The sequence below is a fragment of the Eleutherodactylus coqui genome, chromosome 7, assembly GCF_035609145.1.
Source record: "Eleutherodactylus coqui strain aEleCoq1 chromosome 7, aEleCoq1.hap1, whole genome shotgun sequence".
NCBI lineage: Eukaryota > Metazoa > Chordata > Amphibia > Anura > Eleutherodactylidae > Eleutherodactylus > Eleutherodactylus coqui.
In genome coordinates, this window is record NC_089843.1 from 127,838,462 (window position 1) to 127,858,226 (window position 19,765).

At 38.2% G+C, this 19,765-nt stretch overlaps 1 protein-coding gene across 2 annotated transcripts in view; it reads left to right on the top strand.

The window, feature by feature from the left end:
- Window positions 1-18,785, top strand: part of NR3C2 (nuclear receptor subfamily 3 group C member 2) — a 296,242-nt gene extending 277,457 nt beyond the window's left edge. For both annotated transcript variants that reach the window (XM_066573661.1, XM_066573662.1), the window contains exon 9: window positions 12,714-18,785. In XM_066573661.1, the coding sequence (XP_066429758.1) occupies window positions 12,714-12,869 (156 nt within the window). In that variant the 3' untranslated portion in view covers window positions 12,870-18,785. The remainder of the gene's footprint in view (window positions 1-12,713) is intronic.
- The last annotated feature ends 980 nt before the right edge of the window (window positions 18,786-19,765 follow it).

Below are 19,765 nucleotides of genomic sequence, written 5' to 3' on the forward strand. Positions count from 1 at the left end.
CTCCAGAATTCCTATTTTGTGGGGAATGCAAGTATTTACAAAAATAGGCATGGTGACCGTTACTCTTTAAATGTGTAGGAACCTCTAGTTTTGTCTTCATTGGGAATAAAAGTAGATGGTGTAACATGTAGCCCTTAATAAGAGCACCAGAAATCTATTGCATTGGGGTAATGTATTTTGCTGATAAATGCTGATGGATTGTAAATATCTTCAGGGTGTCTTGGTAGTCTGAAGGTGTGATTCTCATCATTATCACTTGTTTGGAAATTCTTGTTAGCATTCATTGGGGACTATTGTAAAACAGTTTTTGCATCTGTTGTGCTAATTGTTGTGATATCAATATTTTGACAATTAATAGATAACCTTAAAGCCGTTACTTTTGTTACTGCTGTACTTCAAGAGATCACTGTGCAGAACGTATAAACATCGGATCTATGTGAGAGTTGAAACATAAGTCTCTTTAGACTTTTCCTCTCTTTAGGTTCTGCTCTGGTTTTATATAAAAACTAGCTGATATATCCAGCTTTACCTGAGTTAATTTGGCACAGGTGTTTACGTGTTGTTCGCAAGGAAACTTTTATGAAGTCGTGGTTACTTCAGAGGAACCGAGGAATAAAATATGCATATACATAGAGGAGCGTTAGATTCTCCTCAGACTGCATGTACCGATGTTCCTCTGCAGAATGTGCCACCCCTCCCGCTCTCCTCACTTTTTACCCTTAAAAGTAACGCCCCTTTTTTATTCAAATTTAACCCCAGATTGGAGGTTGCAGCCCTTCTTAGCCTTACAGACATCCTCCATCTCTGCAGTTCATGGACGCTTCCTTATGTACTTTACAGCCTTTCAGTATATGCACATAGTCAGTGAGATTCTCCTCAGTATATACACAAAGAGGTCAGTTATATTCTTTTCAGTATATACTCATACAGGTGAGGTGTATTCTCTTCAGTATATACACATTGAGGTGAGGTAGATTCTCCTCCGTATATACACAGAGGTGAGGGAGATTCTTCTCAGTATATACACATAGAGGAGTGTTAGATTCTCTTCAGTATATACACAGAGGTGAGGTGGATTCTCCTCAGTATATACATAGAGAGGTGAGGGAGATTCTCTTCAGTATATACACATAGAGGTGAGGTAGATTCTCAATATACAAATCATTTTTGTAGGCTTTATGGTTTCTGAGAAAAAAAACTATCTAATGTAGCGTGGATTTTTGCACTTTTTTACGCTTAGAATTGAATATTGACTCCTTAACTTTTCCTATTTAGGACCTAAAGAATGGTTGCGCCAAACTTCACGTTTGTGCAGTACAGATGTGTGTTTTTAGTTATATTACAAAGGGGGGGTCACTTATTTTTGCACTGAGAATTGAATAATCAAGTTGCGACCTCTTTACTTTTCCCATTTATGACCTAAATGACACCGAAAGGTTAGAGAATTAGTGGTGAGTCAGTCAGTGAGTGAGCAAGGGCTTTCACAGACAGATTAGTCTATGCTTAATCATATAGATAGATATGGTAGATAGATAACCACTTGTGAATGTGTTGTAAGTCATGACATATCCGTAGCCACCGCATGCCCAATTTTCTTCTGGTCTTTTCAACAGTTTTTGAGGAACGTCCAGTTTTTGGTAATGTCACTGTTGTGCCAAATTTTCTCCACTTCTGGATAACAGTCTTCACTGTGTTCCATGGTATATGTAATACCTTGGAAATGTTTTGATACCTTCTCCTGACTAATAACTTTCAACAATCAGATCCCTTTGATGTCTTGTAAGCTTTTTCCCAGCTTGTTTTAAACACAACCATATACCCAAACAGAAGAGGGTGTTCACACTTATGCAACCACATTGTCTTAGTTTTGTTGTTTTTATTTTTCCATCCTAAAATATTTCAGTTTGTCTTTTAATGGGTCACACTGAAGGGGGAAAAAAATCTGAAATAATTCATCTGTGTCGCATTTTTTTTTAACATGGCAAAAATATGGCATTTTAACAGGGGTGTGTAGATTTTTTTATATCCACTGTATGCATGAGTGGTATTAGCAGCTCTCTTTATAAAAATGTATTTTTGTAAGCTGTGTAATTTAGGGATAGTGACCCTTTAAATATGACAGAAAACCCTGTAAAAAGGAAAGATTGAATTAAAAACCACAGTTGGAATTCTTAACATGTGTCAGACTGTACAGTCTCTTTAAAGTCATATGCTAGCTTCATTAAAGTCACGGTCGGAGTGTGACTTCTATTATTTCCATATTGAAATTTCTGCAATAGTCAAAAGGTCACATGCAACTTTTTTTTCTATAGGGATTAATAAAATTCATATTGTGACTGTGACTTTCATGCAACTTGCATTGAACAGTAAATCACCATGTAGCCGAGCTGATAGTCTACTGAATTCTAGTGTTAGTAAATTTTTGTAAATTCATGTAAAAGGGGCATTATTCTTTAAAAAGAATTGCACCAAAAACTACAAACGCATCTTAAGTAAACAGCGTACTTGTTTAAAACGATGCCCGATGCAGCAATATGTTCCATAGAGAGTAGTTAATTATACTATGCTAATAACATTTATTGTGACATTGAACACAACCTTAATGACTTCAAGTTGAGGACAGTTGATACTAGTACAAAAAAAGCTAACAGACCCACAGCAGTAAATAAACTATAAGAAGGGTTGATGATCTGCAAACAGCTTAGTCTATGCTTAATCACATGACTGATGCCCATTGGTGTGTCAGAAACTGAACCCAATGAAGAATTCTATTGTTTTCCTGTGGGTTAGTCCGCCTCTGTCCTCATCCTTTAAAATTTTAGACTCCCTTTGAATTCCAACACTTTTGAATTTTGTGCAAACGTTTGTATTTGTAGATATGGAAACAAAGTTACATATCAAATTATTTGTAGTTACTTTGTAGAATTTCCATAAACTGCTGTGTCCATGAAATGTGGCATTGGGGTCGGCTCATTGGTCTGTGATGTTTTAGTTTGAGAAAAGGTTTTAAGGTTTTGGCAAAACGTTATATCCTAACTTCATACTGAGATGCATTAAACAATACAAAGTCCTTTCTTTATAGGATGGACTCTGTGATGTCAATTAGGGGCTTGTTGCCAACACTGGTTTCAACATCATTATCTGTGAATAGGAGCGTTACCCAGTACTTGTAGTCTTAAATAATGTTGTAATGAAATAGTTAACCAACAATGGTTGGAGGTAGTTTAAAATTTTAAATGGAACTTGTCATAAGATTTTACCCCTATATACTGTTGCCAACACGCCATAGTGCAGGTAAACACTGTTCCAAAGCATATGGCTGTTTATCCCAAGAACTGCCACATACCTTATAAAATCTGCTCCATATGCTAATTAGCTTTGAACTGTCCACTGGGTGTATCCAAAGCTTCAAAGTGTTCAACTAAATAGATGTTAACCCAGCCTATCTTTGCTCCATTAATGTGGATGACGCCTCCTGTGTCACTCACCTGTTGCTTTGCTTTTCATGATCGTCCGGGCGATAAAATCGGGCCATTTTTTTGCTAAATTGGATCATCCTTATGTGATTTTTAGCAAACATTGCCAAAATATTATCTCTCTTCTGTATTGGCTTAGCACTGCTACCTTGCAATGCTGGAGTTCTAGGTTAGAATCTGATCCGGATGGGAATTTGAACCAGGGCCCCCATCACTGCAAGGCAGCAGTGCTAGCCAATGGGTTGATGCCACCACCTTCATTGCTGATCAATTAGGTCAAACTTGAGAACCCGATTTTTACTCTGGTTTTTGAGTCTGGATTGACAATTATTTTTAAAAATTTTTAGTTGGTCACTTCTGATCCGATTATTTCAATAAATCGCTCAACTCTTTTCACTTGCCTCTCCAGATCTAGCTAGATGGAGACCAGCACATGCGCAGAATGAAAATGAATTTGTCTGACTACATTGTAGCATAAGCATCAGATTTAGAAAGGCATGTGGATGATCTTGTCGAGCAAAGATTAGCTGGGTTTGCTGTCATTCAGTTGGACACTTTGGGAATCAGGATACACCCAGCGGACACTGCTGAGCTAATTAGCATACAACGCAAGAGATTTCATAGTAGTGTTGTATACCTTATAAAATTATGCCGATGACACATACTGTAGAGAAGCCTTATTATTTGCATATATCAGTTACAATCTGGTCAGTATTTTTGGCAGAACTTTCTACAGCTGGTTAAATAATCATCTGAACTTTGTACAGTACAACCTCAGCATTCAGGTTGAGAAATACTACATGCAGTATTTCTCTGTTTACGGTCAAAACTGATGCATATAACTACTCATATAGGGAAATCTAGAATCCGTCCTATAAGCGCTGTCTTGAGGTTGTCTTCAGGTTTAGGTGTTTCACTCTGATTATATATAAGGTAAGAAAACCTACAAGACAGCAAAGATGGCCATACATCACATAGTAACATAGTAACATAGTATGTAAGGCCGAATGAAGACATTGTCCATCTAGTCCAGCCTGTCTATCCTACTGTGTTGATCCAGAGGAAGGCAAAAAACCCCAGGGCCAGAAGCCAATTAGCCCTTTTGGGGGAAAAATTCCTTCCCGACTCCCTAATGGCAATCAGACTGTTCCCTGGATCAACCCCTAATAGTTCCTACCTGCCTGTATACCAGGATTGACCCTTAACCTAATATTTATATCCATCATTTTATCTGTTCACAGTACTTACAGAATGGTTCTAATCCTCTTCTGGTGTCACAGTAAATGAAGACACAAAACTTGCTAGCCTTGATGTAGATGCCCTGTGCAGTTCCATTTACCCATACAAGAGGTTGTAAAGCAATAGTCCATTTTTTTAAAACTGCAATATGTCCAATTTCAGGAATGTAAGAAATTGGTCCTTTAGTTAATGTCATTTGTCCTTGAGCACAACGTCTTTCTCTTTGATGGGAGAATCTATCACAAACTCAGGGGTACAGCAATGGGGAGTCCCTGTGCCCCTATGTATGCAAATCTGTTCCTGGGCTGGTGAGAAGAGAGGGTTGTGTTCTTAGATAGAAACGAAGATTGGACATCTATGATTTCATTATGACTGCACTATGTTGATGACATACTTATCTTCTGGTGCGGGGGTGTTTGACATGTTCCCAAAGTATGTAGAGTCCCTAAATATTGACATCTTGGATTTGTGCTTTACGTCAGAAATACGTGACTCCATACTCGCATTCCTCGACATGTCGTTCAGGGAAACTGTCTAATAGAGGACTGACCATGACTGCTTTGTGTAAGCCTACTGCCACAAACATTCTCCCTAATTGGGAAAGCCATCGCCCTGTTCCCCTCAAGAAGGGTATTCCCAAAGGGCAGTTCCTGCATTTGAATTGTAACAGTTTGAAGGATCACGATTTTGTGGTCAAAGCTATGGATATACAAAAGAGATTTTTGCAAAGAGGCTGCCCGGGGGATGTGATGAATTCGGCCTATAAATATATTCTCAAAAGCACCTACTTTGAAAGTGCAGCTACTGGGAAGAAATCTCTTAATAGGGAATTTATTAATTGCCGTTCAAAGAACATTATAGATTTGGCGACTTGCCCATGTGAGCGCAACTATGTGGGGAAAACAACTCAACAGTTTAGAAGGAGGATTTTGGCACATATTGGCAATATAAATTGGAATGAAGACGCCGTGGGGACGTGGACAAGAGGCTTCTTCAGAAGGAGGCAGCCTAGATGTTCAGAATGCACAATTGTTTTCCAAAAGGCTAAATGAGACATTCTTGTTTGCCTTGATTTATGCGTATATCATCGGCTGTCAACAACATATATAAGTCATGTATGTGTATTTATCAATTTAATACTTTGCCCTACAGTGAGAAATAGTTGTTCGTTAGTTTTCTATATCTGGGACTTCATTTTTTTTCTGTCCCTTGAATATTCCACATACATTTAGTTCCTTAATATGTAATGACGAATATCATATATATATATATATATATATATATTCGTCATTTACATCTCTTATGATGGGATTTTTTGTATAGATAACGTATAATTTTTCAAGTAAGATCCATAGGACTGTATTTAGGCAGTGTATCGCTCTTCTTCCATGTGTACATCTCTCTGCTATTGGAAAAAGCTAATGCTGGCCGACATGCCACTTTTATGGATTCTTCTATGCACCTACGTAATCCGCATTTATGGTGCAGTCCCAATGGTATTTTCCCGGGTCAGCACGATTGGGTGATGTCCCCATCAAGCTTGTGTGGGAGTTCATCCCGGCATAATTTGAGAGTTTAGTCGCACATGCGTGGGATATTTCCTGACAAGGCGCAAATGCGCTTCTCTTCCCTTCATGTATGTGCAGGATTTCCTGGCATGTCACTAGTGTGGTTGTCCTGGAGGCATGGTGGGGTATTTTGGATTGGACCAACAGACCGTGCCTGCATTGATAGGTGGAGTTATTGGGTTATAAAACCCGACATCTGGGGAGATGCTCTAATTGTTCTTTGATACAAGAGCAGCCTACCATTAAAGCTGAGGAGAGATTTTATTATTTTTTGTTCCTTTATCTACCTTTTCAGTTCCTCTAGGCTCTGCTATCATAGACTACAGTCTGTATTAGATCTGGTGATGATTTAGCCGTATACGTGGCTGATGAAACATGTTCAGAGGGATATTAATAGGCACCATTTATGATTTTTGAGAGTGATATTTATAGGAACCATCTATGATCTTTGCTAGTATACAATATAGCTGGTGAGGGGGTGAGAAATTAAAGCCTCTATTCCCAGCAATTAGTGCTAGTAGGAGAGAGGAAATTTACAGTAATCATTTATGATCTTTGAGCAATTGAAGCCTCTATTTCTGGGTTGTAGTGCTAATAGATTATCAGAAATAAGATAATTTTATAGCTTACATTTGCTAGGGAAAAGTTTTGTATTTACCCCTGACACTCATGGGATGTGATTTGAGAGGTAGTGTACTCCTATCTATGTAGATCTGGATGAGTCTGATACTTCCAGCAACTAGATCCATTGGGTTTACCATTCAATTGCCCATGTCTCCTAGGCCATCTGTATTCTCCTGGGGACAATTCTGGGGCTTTCTTATTTTTGTGTATTGTCAATTTTAATTTTATTAGGTAATTTTTAACCATATCTATAAAAAAAGTAAAGTTTCTTTTAGGGGTTCCCCTGAGATTTGTGTTATTATTGGGCTAAGCTTATGTCGTGTTACAAATGGAATAAGCTTTTATGAAAATGTGACCACCGTTACAATAAGAAATGTAACGAGATATGCACTGAATATATAATGGATTGTTACATACAGTATCCCATTTCATTTGTATTGAGCTCTGAAGAATTCCAATAAATTGTTTGCCACTGAGTGACTTTAAGAATGTGTCACATTTTTCATTTATTTCGGAACAGCTAAGAAACTGAATGAATTGAACATAGACTCGAAGAAATTACTGGCTTTACCCTTGGCAGATGTCTTCAAGAAGGCACCTTTTGTACTGTTGTCATATAAATACAGTGGGAAGATACCAAAATAATACATAATATTTCAAACAAATCAATAAAAAAAACTTGCTTGGCATATTGTATGCTTGCAGAAAGCTAGGGTGACTCATGCTTCCTGTTCGTGAGAAAGGTAGATGCGTGATGAGATAATTATTAGTTATTTGTGACTGATGTGGGAAGGAGAGTTGTGTTCTCTTTATAGAAGTATTCCTGCTACCGCTTTAAAACAGTGAAGTGAAAGACAACACTGAAGAACAACTGATACTGCTATTCTCTAACCATACAGTATTTGTTGTAGTCTGTGGCACTTAGTTCTATGCATTGTTAGAGAGTTTCACCTGTCTAAAGCCTGCTCTCGGGTGAAGGTGGCATCTACATTGTGTTCATGTATAGTGCCACTTCGCTTCATGGGCTTATCATCTGGTCATTTAGCTTTTTCATTGAACAGCTGTCACAGATCTAATAAGTAAATGCTTGCATTCCCCGTATTAAAATGGTGCGGCAACTTTTTCTTGAAACTTTTTATTCTCTTAATTCGTTTTAGACTGGGGTGCCTAGAGCCCAGCAGTAAAATGCATTTTGAGGACCCACCGAACAGTTGCATGCAAATATTACCCATCTGAAGTTCTTTATGTTGCCTATCCATATGTAGCGCAGTGGGTACATTGTGCCATGCAACATTTATGTGGTGGGTGAGAGTCTGGGGGCTCAGGTCCCACCAGAGGGATTCACCTGTTACCCTGTGGGCCAATTCGAGCTTGCTGTTAATCCTCCTGGAAATGTACAACTGTATTGACCATTACTAGTGTCCTATCAGTGCTGATATTGTCCGACAGTTTAAGGACACACTTTATCCCAGTGTTTCCCAACTCCAGTCCTCAGGGACTACCAACAGGCCATGTTTTCAGGATTTCCTCAGTATTGCACAGGTGATGTAATTATTGTTGGTGCCTCACACATTGTTACAGGTGTTCTTACTATAGGATATCCTGAAAACATGGCCTGTTGGGGTGTCTTGAGAACTTGAGTTGGGAAACACTGGTCTAATGCAATTTAAAAATGTACTCCATTGCTGAGCTCCATGATGTCCCGTGGACTGGGCCAGACTGCAGCTGTAAACAAAGATAAAAATGGGGGACTACGCCCAGGGGTGGGACACAGCGAGAATGGGGCGAGGAGAGCATATCACCATTTTGCTGCATGGGGAAGGGGTTGTTCTGAGATCTTGCAATTCGGATAACTCCTGTAATTAATTAATTTTTTTTAAAAAAGCGGAATAAATAAAACTCAAAGGTCCAACCACATCTGTGTTGCAAGTGTCAAGCACCTTTTGCTAATCTGGTCCAAAAGCACAGACATAATAGTGCAGCATGCTGTGCTATTTTCCCCATAAATTGTGAGGTGTGATGGAAACCTGAGGCTTCATTATAGACAGTCAGGTGTTTCATGTGCCTAATGATGCCCAAGAGCTGGCAGTCTAGCAATCACCTCATTGGGATGTTTCTGTTCAGAAAGCCTAGGAGGCAAAAAAGGTCAGCACAAACTCAGGATTCAGCATGCTGGTAATACAATACCAGGTCTAATGAATGTAGATTATAATATATTTATCAAAATGCAGCTATTTCATTTCTGAATATATCATAGAAGAACAAAAAATGTATTTCGCAGAAAGCCAAGTACTATGGTCCTATGCGTTGGTCAACCTCATCTTGATTTACCTCAATTTGATTTTACTTTTCAACACTAAAGATGACTTTTTGAGCAATGTTGTCTTCAAGTCCCATAAGACAAGCTCTGTCCATATAGCCTCCTAGGCGTTATGGTGGTCATTAAGGGGAGGGCCCCCAGTCTATAATCCAAAATACAATGCATAGCTCTGGTGAACCCAGACTTCCATGCATTTCATGGTCAGACATTTTTGTTTTGGCAACTGCGGGATAAATACACGGCCAGACGTGACCTCCCCCCATGATAACAGGGGCCTGCTTTAAAAAAAATTACTTAAAATCTAGTCCATAATTTACTGGCTACTGGATGAAGAAAGTTGCCTTAAAATGAATAAGTGGGATCCACTGCTTGTAATGTCTGATGACAGTCCCTTGTATCTTACAGGAACATTAATCAGCTAAAACTCACACTTTTAATGCTATTAATCAACTAACTTGAAAATGCCACAACTTCAGAGACAAAATGAGAAATGTCAGCAATTAAATTGGATAATTTCCAAATTTCCTTCATCTCTAATTTTAGCTTAAGTTGTTATATTACTAAGTTTATCTCCGGGTTAGATTGGACATGCCCATTCACACTAGGACAGTGGGCTGGCACTACTTTGTTCCTTTCCCATTTCAGTTTGCCCAAAATACCCATAAAAACTGTAATATGTGTCAGGGCTTCCCCTCTTCCCAATTTCCCAATGATATGGACATTTAGTGGGTGCAGACGAGAGCCACCTCCTGCTTCACTGCTGAGTAAGATTTAGTAACATCGTTTCCCAATAACTACTTCCAAGATACAATCCACCCAGGTTACCAGTGAGAGCTGTAATTATATGGATATAAAACCGGAATAACCATCACAGAAACTATCTGTCCCCCACCCCTGCTATTACTACCAGGCGATTATTCATCATGATATGACACAAACACGCCGTCAGGTAGGTTACATGCAAGATTAACACACATATACAGTATGTTTATTGCTGTCTTAGCCGAGACAAGCTAAGGAGGAATATATTCCTACTTGTCAAGTGCTGATGTGAAGAAGCACAAAAATAGCACTAGTCCAAAATGTGTTTCATGTGCACCTATAGGAGAAAGAAATAATGCGTCTCTGGACAAGTTTTCAATTGTAGATTTCAGATACGAGTCATACATTTTCCTCCTTCCCGTTTCTGGAAGCTAGTATAGACAAGGTCGTACCCACTCGCCCTGCTTTCTGTGGCTTTAATGGCACCTGGAGGATAGTGAAGGGCCTGTTCTGTAAGGTGCTGTGTGGGTGGAAGTCGTCACTTGGAGCACATGCATATAATTATGTGTCAAAGGAGATACTTGTCTCTTTCAAGGCAGGCGTATTAGTCATACGTCAAGAAATTAAGTTACGTCATCGCCTCTAGAATGAAAAAGGGAAGCTGGAGAGACATGGATGTACAACGTGACAGTTTTACACATTTTGCAGGCCATGTAGTTTATCATAGAGCATTATTGTGGTGAAGTGTAAATATTTTTTTTCTGTGGAGCCTATTTTTTTTATTACCCAATTTCTATTTATAAAAGGTCAACATCTACTACTAAGATTTCTATGACATCGACTGTACCTCATTCTTCATTAGTTCTGCCTACAAGTACTATACATTATTTATATAATTACTACATGATTTATATTTAGCAGCTATATAAATAATTTATCAAAGGGGTTGTTCCAACATTACAAGTTATCCCCTATCCACAAGATAGGGAATACCTTGCTGATCAGTGGGGATCTCAACACTGAGACCTACCGCCGAACTTGACAAAAAAGACTCCCATGTCTATCTCTTCCTGTCATGGCGGAGTTGCGTTTCCATCTGCAGTGATGTCAGAATGAATGGAGTGCTGGCCAATCATGCATAGTTGGGGGCTGATAAAAATATCCGAGCGGGTGTTGCTCAGCTCCCGCACTGGTGCACTTGCACGATCAGCTCCAGTGACTTTCCATTAATTGCTCTGGTCACTGGGGGTTGCAGTAATTCCACAGTGAGGAAGACACACTTGGCAGTCCCATTCCCAAGATCCTTGGGGGTTGCAGCAGTGAGACCCCCACTGATCAGCAAGTTATTCCTTGTCCTTTGGATAGGGGTAACTTTATAATTCTGGTATAACGTTTAGTATTTCGTTTTTTACTACAGTAGCTCCTCCTGGTGCATATATTATATTACTTCGGCTACAACTGCTACCCAATACTATTTCTACAGCCACTACTACATTATTTATACTGCTGCTATTACATCTACTATAATGACTACATTACTCCTCCTACTTGTACTAGGAGTCCTATTACTTCATGTATAATATCCTTTATGGTACTACTATGCTTTTCTTTTAAAATCCTTCTTTATTAAAGATTTATAGTATAATTCAATAGTGAACCAGTAACTGATTTAAGAGTGAACTTATTATTCTGGATCATATATGAAGCAATTGGTCCTTTAATACTGCTGGAAAACAGTACTATTATTTTAGCGGTATATTCACACAGGCAGGTTTCTCTGGGGGCCTGAAAAAGCGTCCCAAGTTTTTGTGTGATCGTCACATGAATTTTATGGGTTTCGGCAAATTTTCTGGGCATTTTTCATCCGTTTTGAATCAGAGTTTTACACTTGTAAACACGGTCGGTTCTGTACATTTTTTTTAATATAAAGGTAACCATGGTTACGTGCGATAAAAACTGATCTCGATCACTGCAAGCTGAGTGCAGTTTGTTTTTATTAAACACATCCATAGATCTGAATGCATGATTTTCATTTATAACTCGCAACAAAATAGGAAAGGCTGCAATTTGAATTGTATATTGAACCTGCCTAAAAATTATATCTATAGTACAAAGAAACTGCAGGCTACCAATTTACTAGAACGATCTCTTAATAAAGGCCACAAGTAAGATGAACACCCTGAAAAACTAAGCTAGTTTTATAGAAAACAGGGTCCTGGGCAACAAGGGGAATAGGGACCCTAGTTGGCATTTTTACAAACTACAAAATTGTCAGTGGCCCAGTGTTCCCCAACTCCAGTCCTCAGGGACCCCAACAAGTCATGGTTTCTGGATTCTCTCATTACCACATGTATTTGTACTATAGAATATCCTGAAAACATGGCCTGCTGGTGGTCCCCAAGGACTGGGGTTGAGAAACACTGAATAGTAAATTCATATTGCTCCTGGGGATCCCATACTTTCAGGCCTCTTAGGAAGTAGGAGCCATGAGCAGTTGCCCAACACCTTCACACTTGCCCTGAATATATGTAAATTGAAAATCTTTACCCTGCCATACAAAACCTATGATATTCTAGACATGATATTGTACTATTATGACATGTATTGTAATGACATTGATAATGCCAGTGTGTTTGTGGTACGAAAATACAACTTCAATGGCATTTACATGCTAATGTCCATACCGGTGAATTCGATGTAATAATCTTGTACCTTCTCTTCTAGGTGGTCGGTGATTTATTGGAATTCTGCTTCTACACATTTAGGGAATCTCAGGCACTCAAAGTGGAGTTTCCTGCAATGCTTGTGGAAATAATTAGTGATCAACTACCAAAGGTGGAATCTGGGAACGCCAAGCCTTTGTACTTTCACAGAAAGTAACTGGAAGAGTCTTACAGGAGAACTTTGCCTTAAGTTTCCTCTGATGTTCCATACCCAAGCTGGTTCCAAGAAACAACTCTTTTTTTTCATTCAAACACAAGGATGAACATTAAAACGATGGATATAAAAAAAAAATTAAAAAAATCGCACTGTTTGGGCACAGAAGACATGCCAGGAATAAAGAGAGCTGCTGCCAGCACCCCAAGCGCTTGAAAAATTACTCCTATTCCTATGGATAAAAAGCCATATCTAGTCAATAACTGATTCATTTTGATATTTTAACAATGAAATTTTAAAATATGCCATGGAGTTTCTGGTTTAGTTTGTTTTAATTGGGTTCATGGACTCAGAAAGACTTTTTAAAAGGTTATCCTTGGTTTGCACACAATGTGTTTGGTCATTATGGGGCATTAAATATTCTTTTCTTGTATCAAAAATAAAAAATAAAAAAGCTATTGTATAAAATATTAAGGAACATTTGATGTTGAATATCACTACCCATTTGTGGCATTAGTTGTCCCATGCTATCATGTTGCAAGATGAAGGCCGTGGCCATTTTTTTTTTATGTTTGCTGCAGAGAGCGAGAGAGAACGAGTTGGCGTGGGCACTGTGAGCAGTGCGCCCCAAGGGCACAGTCCAGTTTTCCTCTGCCATATACGCATGCAGCAATTTTCCCACCAACCCTAGTGTGTATTGTAGACATTTATTTAATTAAAAGGAAGATAAAGAGATGTTAAAATAAATGCCCCTGTCTGGATTTTCTATGACTTCTTTTGTGCTGGCTTATGCAGTCTATGCTGTACTGTACATTGCTGTATGTGTATAAATTGTGAAGGACCTGGATCAAAAAAAACATGTATGGTAATTTTGTAAATGAGACAAACAATCTTTAATGACTACGAATGAATGGAAAGCATAGGAAAGTATTTTTGAAAGAATTCTATTTTGATGGAGAATATTTAAGTACTATCTTTGTCTAAAGGTAATTTTTTTTTTTTTTTTTGTAAAGTGATGTTTTGCATGGATTCTGAACTGTTTACAGTGTATTTAAGGAAGGGAAAGCTGTGCCTTTTTAGCATCATATCTAATTTACCATTTTGCAATATCTGTTTGTAAATAGACATACTTTAACACCCCTTTTTTCGGTTATATTTAAGCTTTTCTACTTTTCTGTAAAAAGGAAAAAAAACGTTCTACTTTTTTGTGTACTGCTTGCGAGAACTATTGGAGCACACTTTCTAGGAATCCTTCCTTGTGAATTTACACTATTTTAACCTTCGAGGTGGAGTTACTGTAAGTATCTTGAAATTTTAGCTAAATCATAGGTAAAGGCTTCCTGAGAAATTTACAGAACACAAAGCCTTCTTATGGGATCACAGGGTCCCTCGTTTTTGGGGTTTTAACGATATGCTTGTTTTGAAGAGGAAACATTGTCTCCATGCATCCGTTGGTATGGTTATGAGAAAGCGAGGTGTCAAGAGGCTTGCCAAAAATGAACTTTCTAGAGTGCACTTTACTCGCTGCATCCCATAATCCAAAATCCACCTTATCTAGAGTATATTGGGGCTCGAACAATAGTACCGGTGGCCATGCCCGATTTGTACTGAGGAGGTAGACTTAGGCCGGCATGTAAAGGTTTTGGAGAAAATGTATTTTGTTAGAGAGCAGATATATTTAAACAGAAAATGTAATTTTTTTTTAATATATGGCATTACCATATAGTATGACTAAGGTTGCACTTACCAAATAATGTTCATATATAAAAGCCTTCGTAATGGTGCCCCTGCTCTCACACAAGATTATATTTTTGGCAATAAAGAAATAAACTTGTAAATTGAAAAAAAATGTGAAAAAAAATGTAGTTGGGTATGTGAAGAGGGTTCGATACGGACTCTTGAGTTTTCACTCCTCAGATTCTTGCATGTTTCTGTAGGAATAATTTAATACATGGAAAAAAGAGGATTTAACTGTAATATGTGATCTGCAGTCGGCGTCAAAGCAGTTGTAAGCTACAATTTCGTATGAATTTGACCTTCGGTGGTGAAAGTGCTGGTGCTCGTTATACTTGTACATTTCTCTATTGCACATGGGCCAGTTGAATGCCACTTTACACACTTGGTTTCCCTATAAAATGAGATAATGGAGTGTGTAAATCTGGTCCTAGGAAGTCCCAGAGCAGAAGAACCATTTACAATAATGCAGGATAGTCTTAAAAAGGACCTATTAGCTCCCATGACATGTTTCTTTTTTGGTAAATTCTTGTATTCCCCGTGAAATAACAATCCTGTAGCATCCTTTTACATAAGTCTCCATTGTGCCGTTCCTCTCTTGAATATTTATAAACTGGCAACTGGGTGTTACCATTCCTCTTCTTGAAGGAGAATGTCCCTACACAGTTTGTACTGTTCAATAAGAGTTGGGTGTGTTTAGGGACATGCCTCTAACTGGTAACACCCAGTTGTCGAATTATTCATCAATCTCTTCTAGTCATAACAGAGGTATGGTACCACGTAAAGAGATGCCCCAGAATTCTTATTTTGTGGGAAGTACGGTTATTAACTAATCTTCTGCTGACTAGTGACAACATGACAGCTCTTTGAGTCATTTTTTTATTCAATGGTTATTGCGTAGACAACACAGGGAAGGGGAATACTGCCTGGCATCACTCTTTGAATACCAGTTGAGTAAAGTGTTGGCTCAATTATGGTGTTCGATAACCACAATGGAATCTTACAATGTTATCAAATGTTTCATTGGAACATCTATACAATTTTTTCACAGTTTTCTATTAACAAAAAATTAGGATGTAAAAACTTTGTCATTGTGTCTTTGTGTTATCCTTAAAATGACCATGCTTTGTTATGAGAATAAACAATTCTATGGCCTTTCAGTGTGCAAATCTAATTCGGTTATTATACTTTTTGAAAGTGGTTTTTGTTTTACTCCAGAACTTGTTTCGTTTAATGAAACTGTTAACATGAGCGCACACATTCAAATATTTCATACCCTCCAACATTTCCCGATTTTGGCATTATTGTAGGTTGCCAATAATCCCATGTTGTAACATTTTATCGTCCTTTAGATTTTTATGACCTTGGTTAAAAAGTTCAACGTATCATTTGCATGCTTTTGATTCATCTTAACGACCTTCTAGTTTTGAACAGAGAGACCCTGTGTCAAAGTGATCCAGGGGTCTGAACCTACTGCAGGACCTTCTAAAATCATCTAACATTGCTGCATAACTGCCCAGCAAGTGATCAATGTAACCAAAGCATTCAATAATATTAGGTGTTAATTGTTGGAATGCTAGTGGGCCTTCAGAGCAGAAGATATTCCTTGATGGGTGTACCCCTAAAAAGAAACTTGCTCATCAGCTCAATATGCCCTAACAGGGCACAAAAATGTCTTAGCAATGTTTTCCATTATTCTCCACGGACACATCTAGGCCTGTACTGCTGTATATCTTGCTTGATAGGATACAGCCTTATGGCACACTGATTCAGATGGAAAATTGTCACATGATTCACATCTGAAGTTCCACTTTCCTTTCTCTGTGCTGTTGCAAGTCCCTGCAGGTGGACAATTTGGTATCTTGGAAAGATCTGAAAAATAATTTAATTTACTTTCCAGCATAGCAGGTGATAAGCTTTTGCTGACCCAAACACACGGTATGATTTTAGGACCCGCTCCTTACTGAAGAAGTAGTAATTCTTCAAGTTCTTCAAATGTTGGAGGGTATGTTATTTTAAGCAGAGCCTTACATTTCAGCGGGATAGTGTTATGGGTTTCCAACGTAAGTTTCTAAAAAGGACCTAATAGTTTTTTATGCACAAGTAATCTACAAGTAGATAAAATATACATTATGTTAGGGAGTGGAGATAAGGGTAGTGAAGGTAAAGTGGAATTTCTCTTCTTAATTAATAAAATGTTGGTACCAAAGAGCTGTCATGAATATATTTCTATTGATCACTGTTTCAATTTATGCTTTAATTCGGTTTGTCCATAACTTTACAAAAAATTGTCTAAGAGCAGGAAATGTGATAAAAGTAATAGAAATCACTCACCTGCTGTGGTCCTTGCTGGTCTTCGTTTATGTTGCTGCAATGTTCATGTGCCATACACCACATGATCACAGCAGCCAATCACTGGGCGCCTCTGTTCTTAAGACTTTTTTGAAATTGTAAACAACGCCTCTAAATACAGTAAACAATTTTTCAAAGAGAACATTTAGTGAAATGTGCAATATATTTACAGCAGTTGTCACTTCTCCCCAGTCCTCTTAGCAGCGATTTCAAAGTGCATTACTCAGTAGGGGTCAACAATGAGCATGAAAAAAGCAGATATGCGTGATAACATGTTCTGCTGGCAGCCATTTCTCCCGACTGTATCCCAAACATGCACACTTAATTAAGTGTAATGATGGGAGGAGAATAAGCCACTGACACCTTGATATCCTACATGCTCAATCCCCTTTTCTTTCAATGTATGCTGTGGGGGAGGGTGGGGAGGCCCGAATACAAGTAAAATTGTTGGCTGATGCTGATAATATTGGTGAGTTTGACTGACTTATTTTATTCGTAGGGTCAGCTTAAGCCTACAACAGAATAAAAAATGGTACTCAGCAAAATAAAGAAAAACTCCCTCCATCTAAAACGTATGAAAGCTTATTGGTGCTATTAACACTTGAATGGAGTTGCCCTGAAGCAGCAATTTTCTGACTTTAATGTAAAGACAAAAATCGGCAATGTCTGCTGATTCGGCACTCGGAAAAGATAAGAGATGTAGTATGATAACTCCTTAAATGTCCGAGTGCAGATCATCTCTTTTTATTGTATTCCTTAAGGTCCATTTATTCAAGATCTTTATATAGGCAGATGCACAAATGGCGGACGACATTCAGCAAGTTTTTGGATATACATTCATACACTGGATCAGACAGTTTTTGGGAACACTAAGTGGCCTCTTTAAGGGAGTGATGAACAGGTATATACATTGTTCATCTTTCTGGGTGGTAAATTGGATAAAGCCTCTCCTACTGGAGGGGTACACTGTACTCAATGGGTATACCACTAATGAATAGAGACATCCCTCTATCCATCCAAGGCAAAAAAGCTTATGTACAAAGCACTGCACACCAAATAATTCTGTTCACTACATGCACATAATGAGGAAAGGAACCCGACACTTTATAGTCTTGCAGATTTTCAGGAAATTCGATGGCCCTGAACCCAACATACAGAAAGGCATTTTAGGCTCCTGAGACTCAAGGATGAAACCCTGTGCCATGTTGGCTCTCTACACTAGGAAACGTGCCATGTATGCCAGCCTACTCTACACTGATGGATTTAGTAAATTTCATTGAGGTTCTCTTTCCTATAGCTTTTTATGGAGCAGGGTATAATACTGTACTGGTCACTAACATGTTAGCATTCTACAAGGGACAATAATATCAGAATGTTTTTCTTGTTTTAACAACGGTTAGGAAATCTTTGCCGTTCATCAGAGTCACAATTTCTATATTCTGTTCAGAATTGATGTTTTTATTTTAGGCTCTTTTTTTGCATTTATGTCTGCAATCATGATGTAAAATAAATAGGAATATTTGGACATCTCCATCTGGCTGCTAAATGCCCGCTATGAGTCATGGGTCCTTGGTACATGTTCTATATACAGGGCCCCAAGTATGTTGAAAAAATGCAGAATAAGCATTTTATAATCTCCTCCTGCTCTTAGAATTATCTTTTTTTTTAAAGACTTACTGAATTGATACTAATTGCCGCCGTATTTGTATTGCGAAGTCTTTTCAAGTGTTGGCGGTATTAAACCATGGAAATTGTGTCGATTGTTTTTGTTGAAAACCAAACTCCATTTTTATTTTGACATTTTTTTTACTAATAAAAACCCCTTGCATTATTTCCATTGTTTCCTGTTCCTCGTCATTTATCTGTCATTACATTTGAGCACGCTACTTTTCATGTCAGACTTCTGAATAACAGCAGATACAGAAGTCTTCATTTTACACTTTGATAGTTTTAGTCTGTCGTTCGCTGCAACTTCACAATTTTCAGGTGATTGCAGCTTCGGGAACTGATGAATGTCACGGTACTTGGAAAATCTGAAAATTGTTTTGTTTGTTAGAATTTAGTTATTCTAAACAGAGCAGTGTTCCCGAAAAGGTAAAGCATCGCAGAAACGGAAACCAAAAGGAAAATCATTAAATTAATTAAAAAATGACTTTAGCAGTCAAAACCCCTTTATTATGTGTAGAGTGATCTTTTCCAATGTGATGCAGTCAGTTGCAGGGAAGACTACTGAACACAGATGATGGAGAGGTTCTCACTACACAAAGAGCAATAAAAACAGTAGGTTATTCTTTTTTCTCTGTAAGCAGTACGAAGCAAGACGACTGCAATCAGTAGAGTATGTACTGTAATAAACTATGTTACAAAAGTGTTGCTCATCCATGTTGTATTATCTTCTATTTTGTGGCTTTTATGGGAAAATGTTACATAGCAGGCTATTCCTGCGATCAAACAGCAATTGAATCCATACGCCAGATGGAAACCTGACCGGCATTATTGCAAACCATTCAAACCCATCATGCCTATCAAGCCGTTGTTGAGAATGGAAGCCATGAGAATAGAGCTAACACAGTCTTCGTTACCCGCTTTACATTCTGAAGGGACCCAGAAGTAAAAGCTGAAACTACACTTTAACATTACTGGACTAGATACAAAATATCAACTACTGAAAACAAATCGGCATCAATGAGAAAAGGAGAGAGGACCCTGTCGGCACCTCTATACTTTCCAGTGTTTGGCTTCTATGAGATGTACAGCAGAAAAGAAGTTAGCAGATGTGAGCATAGCCTTAATCATGGGAAGCACTAGTGAAC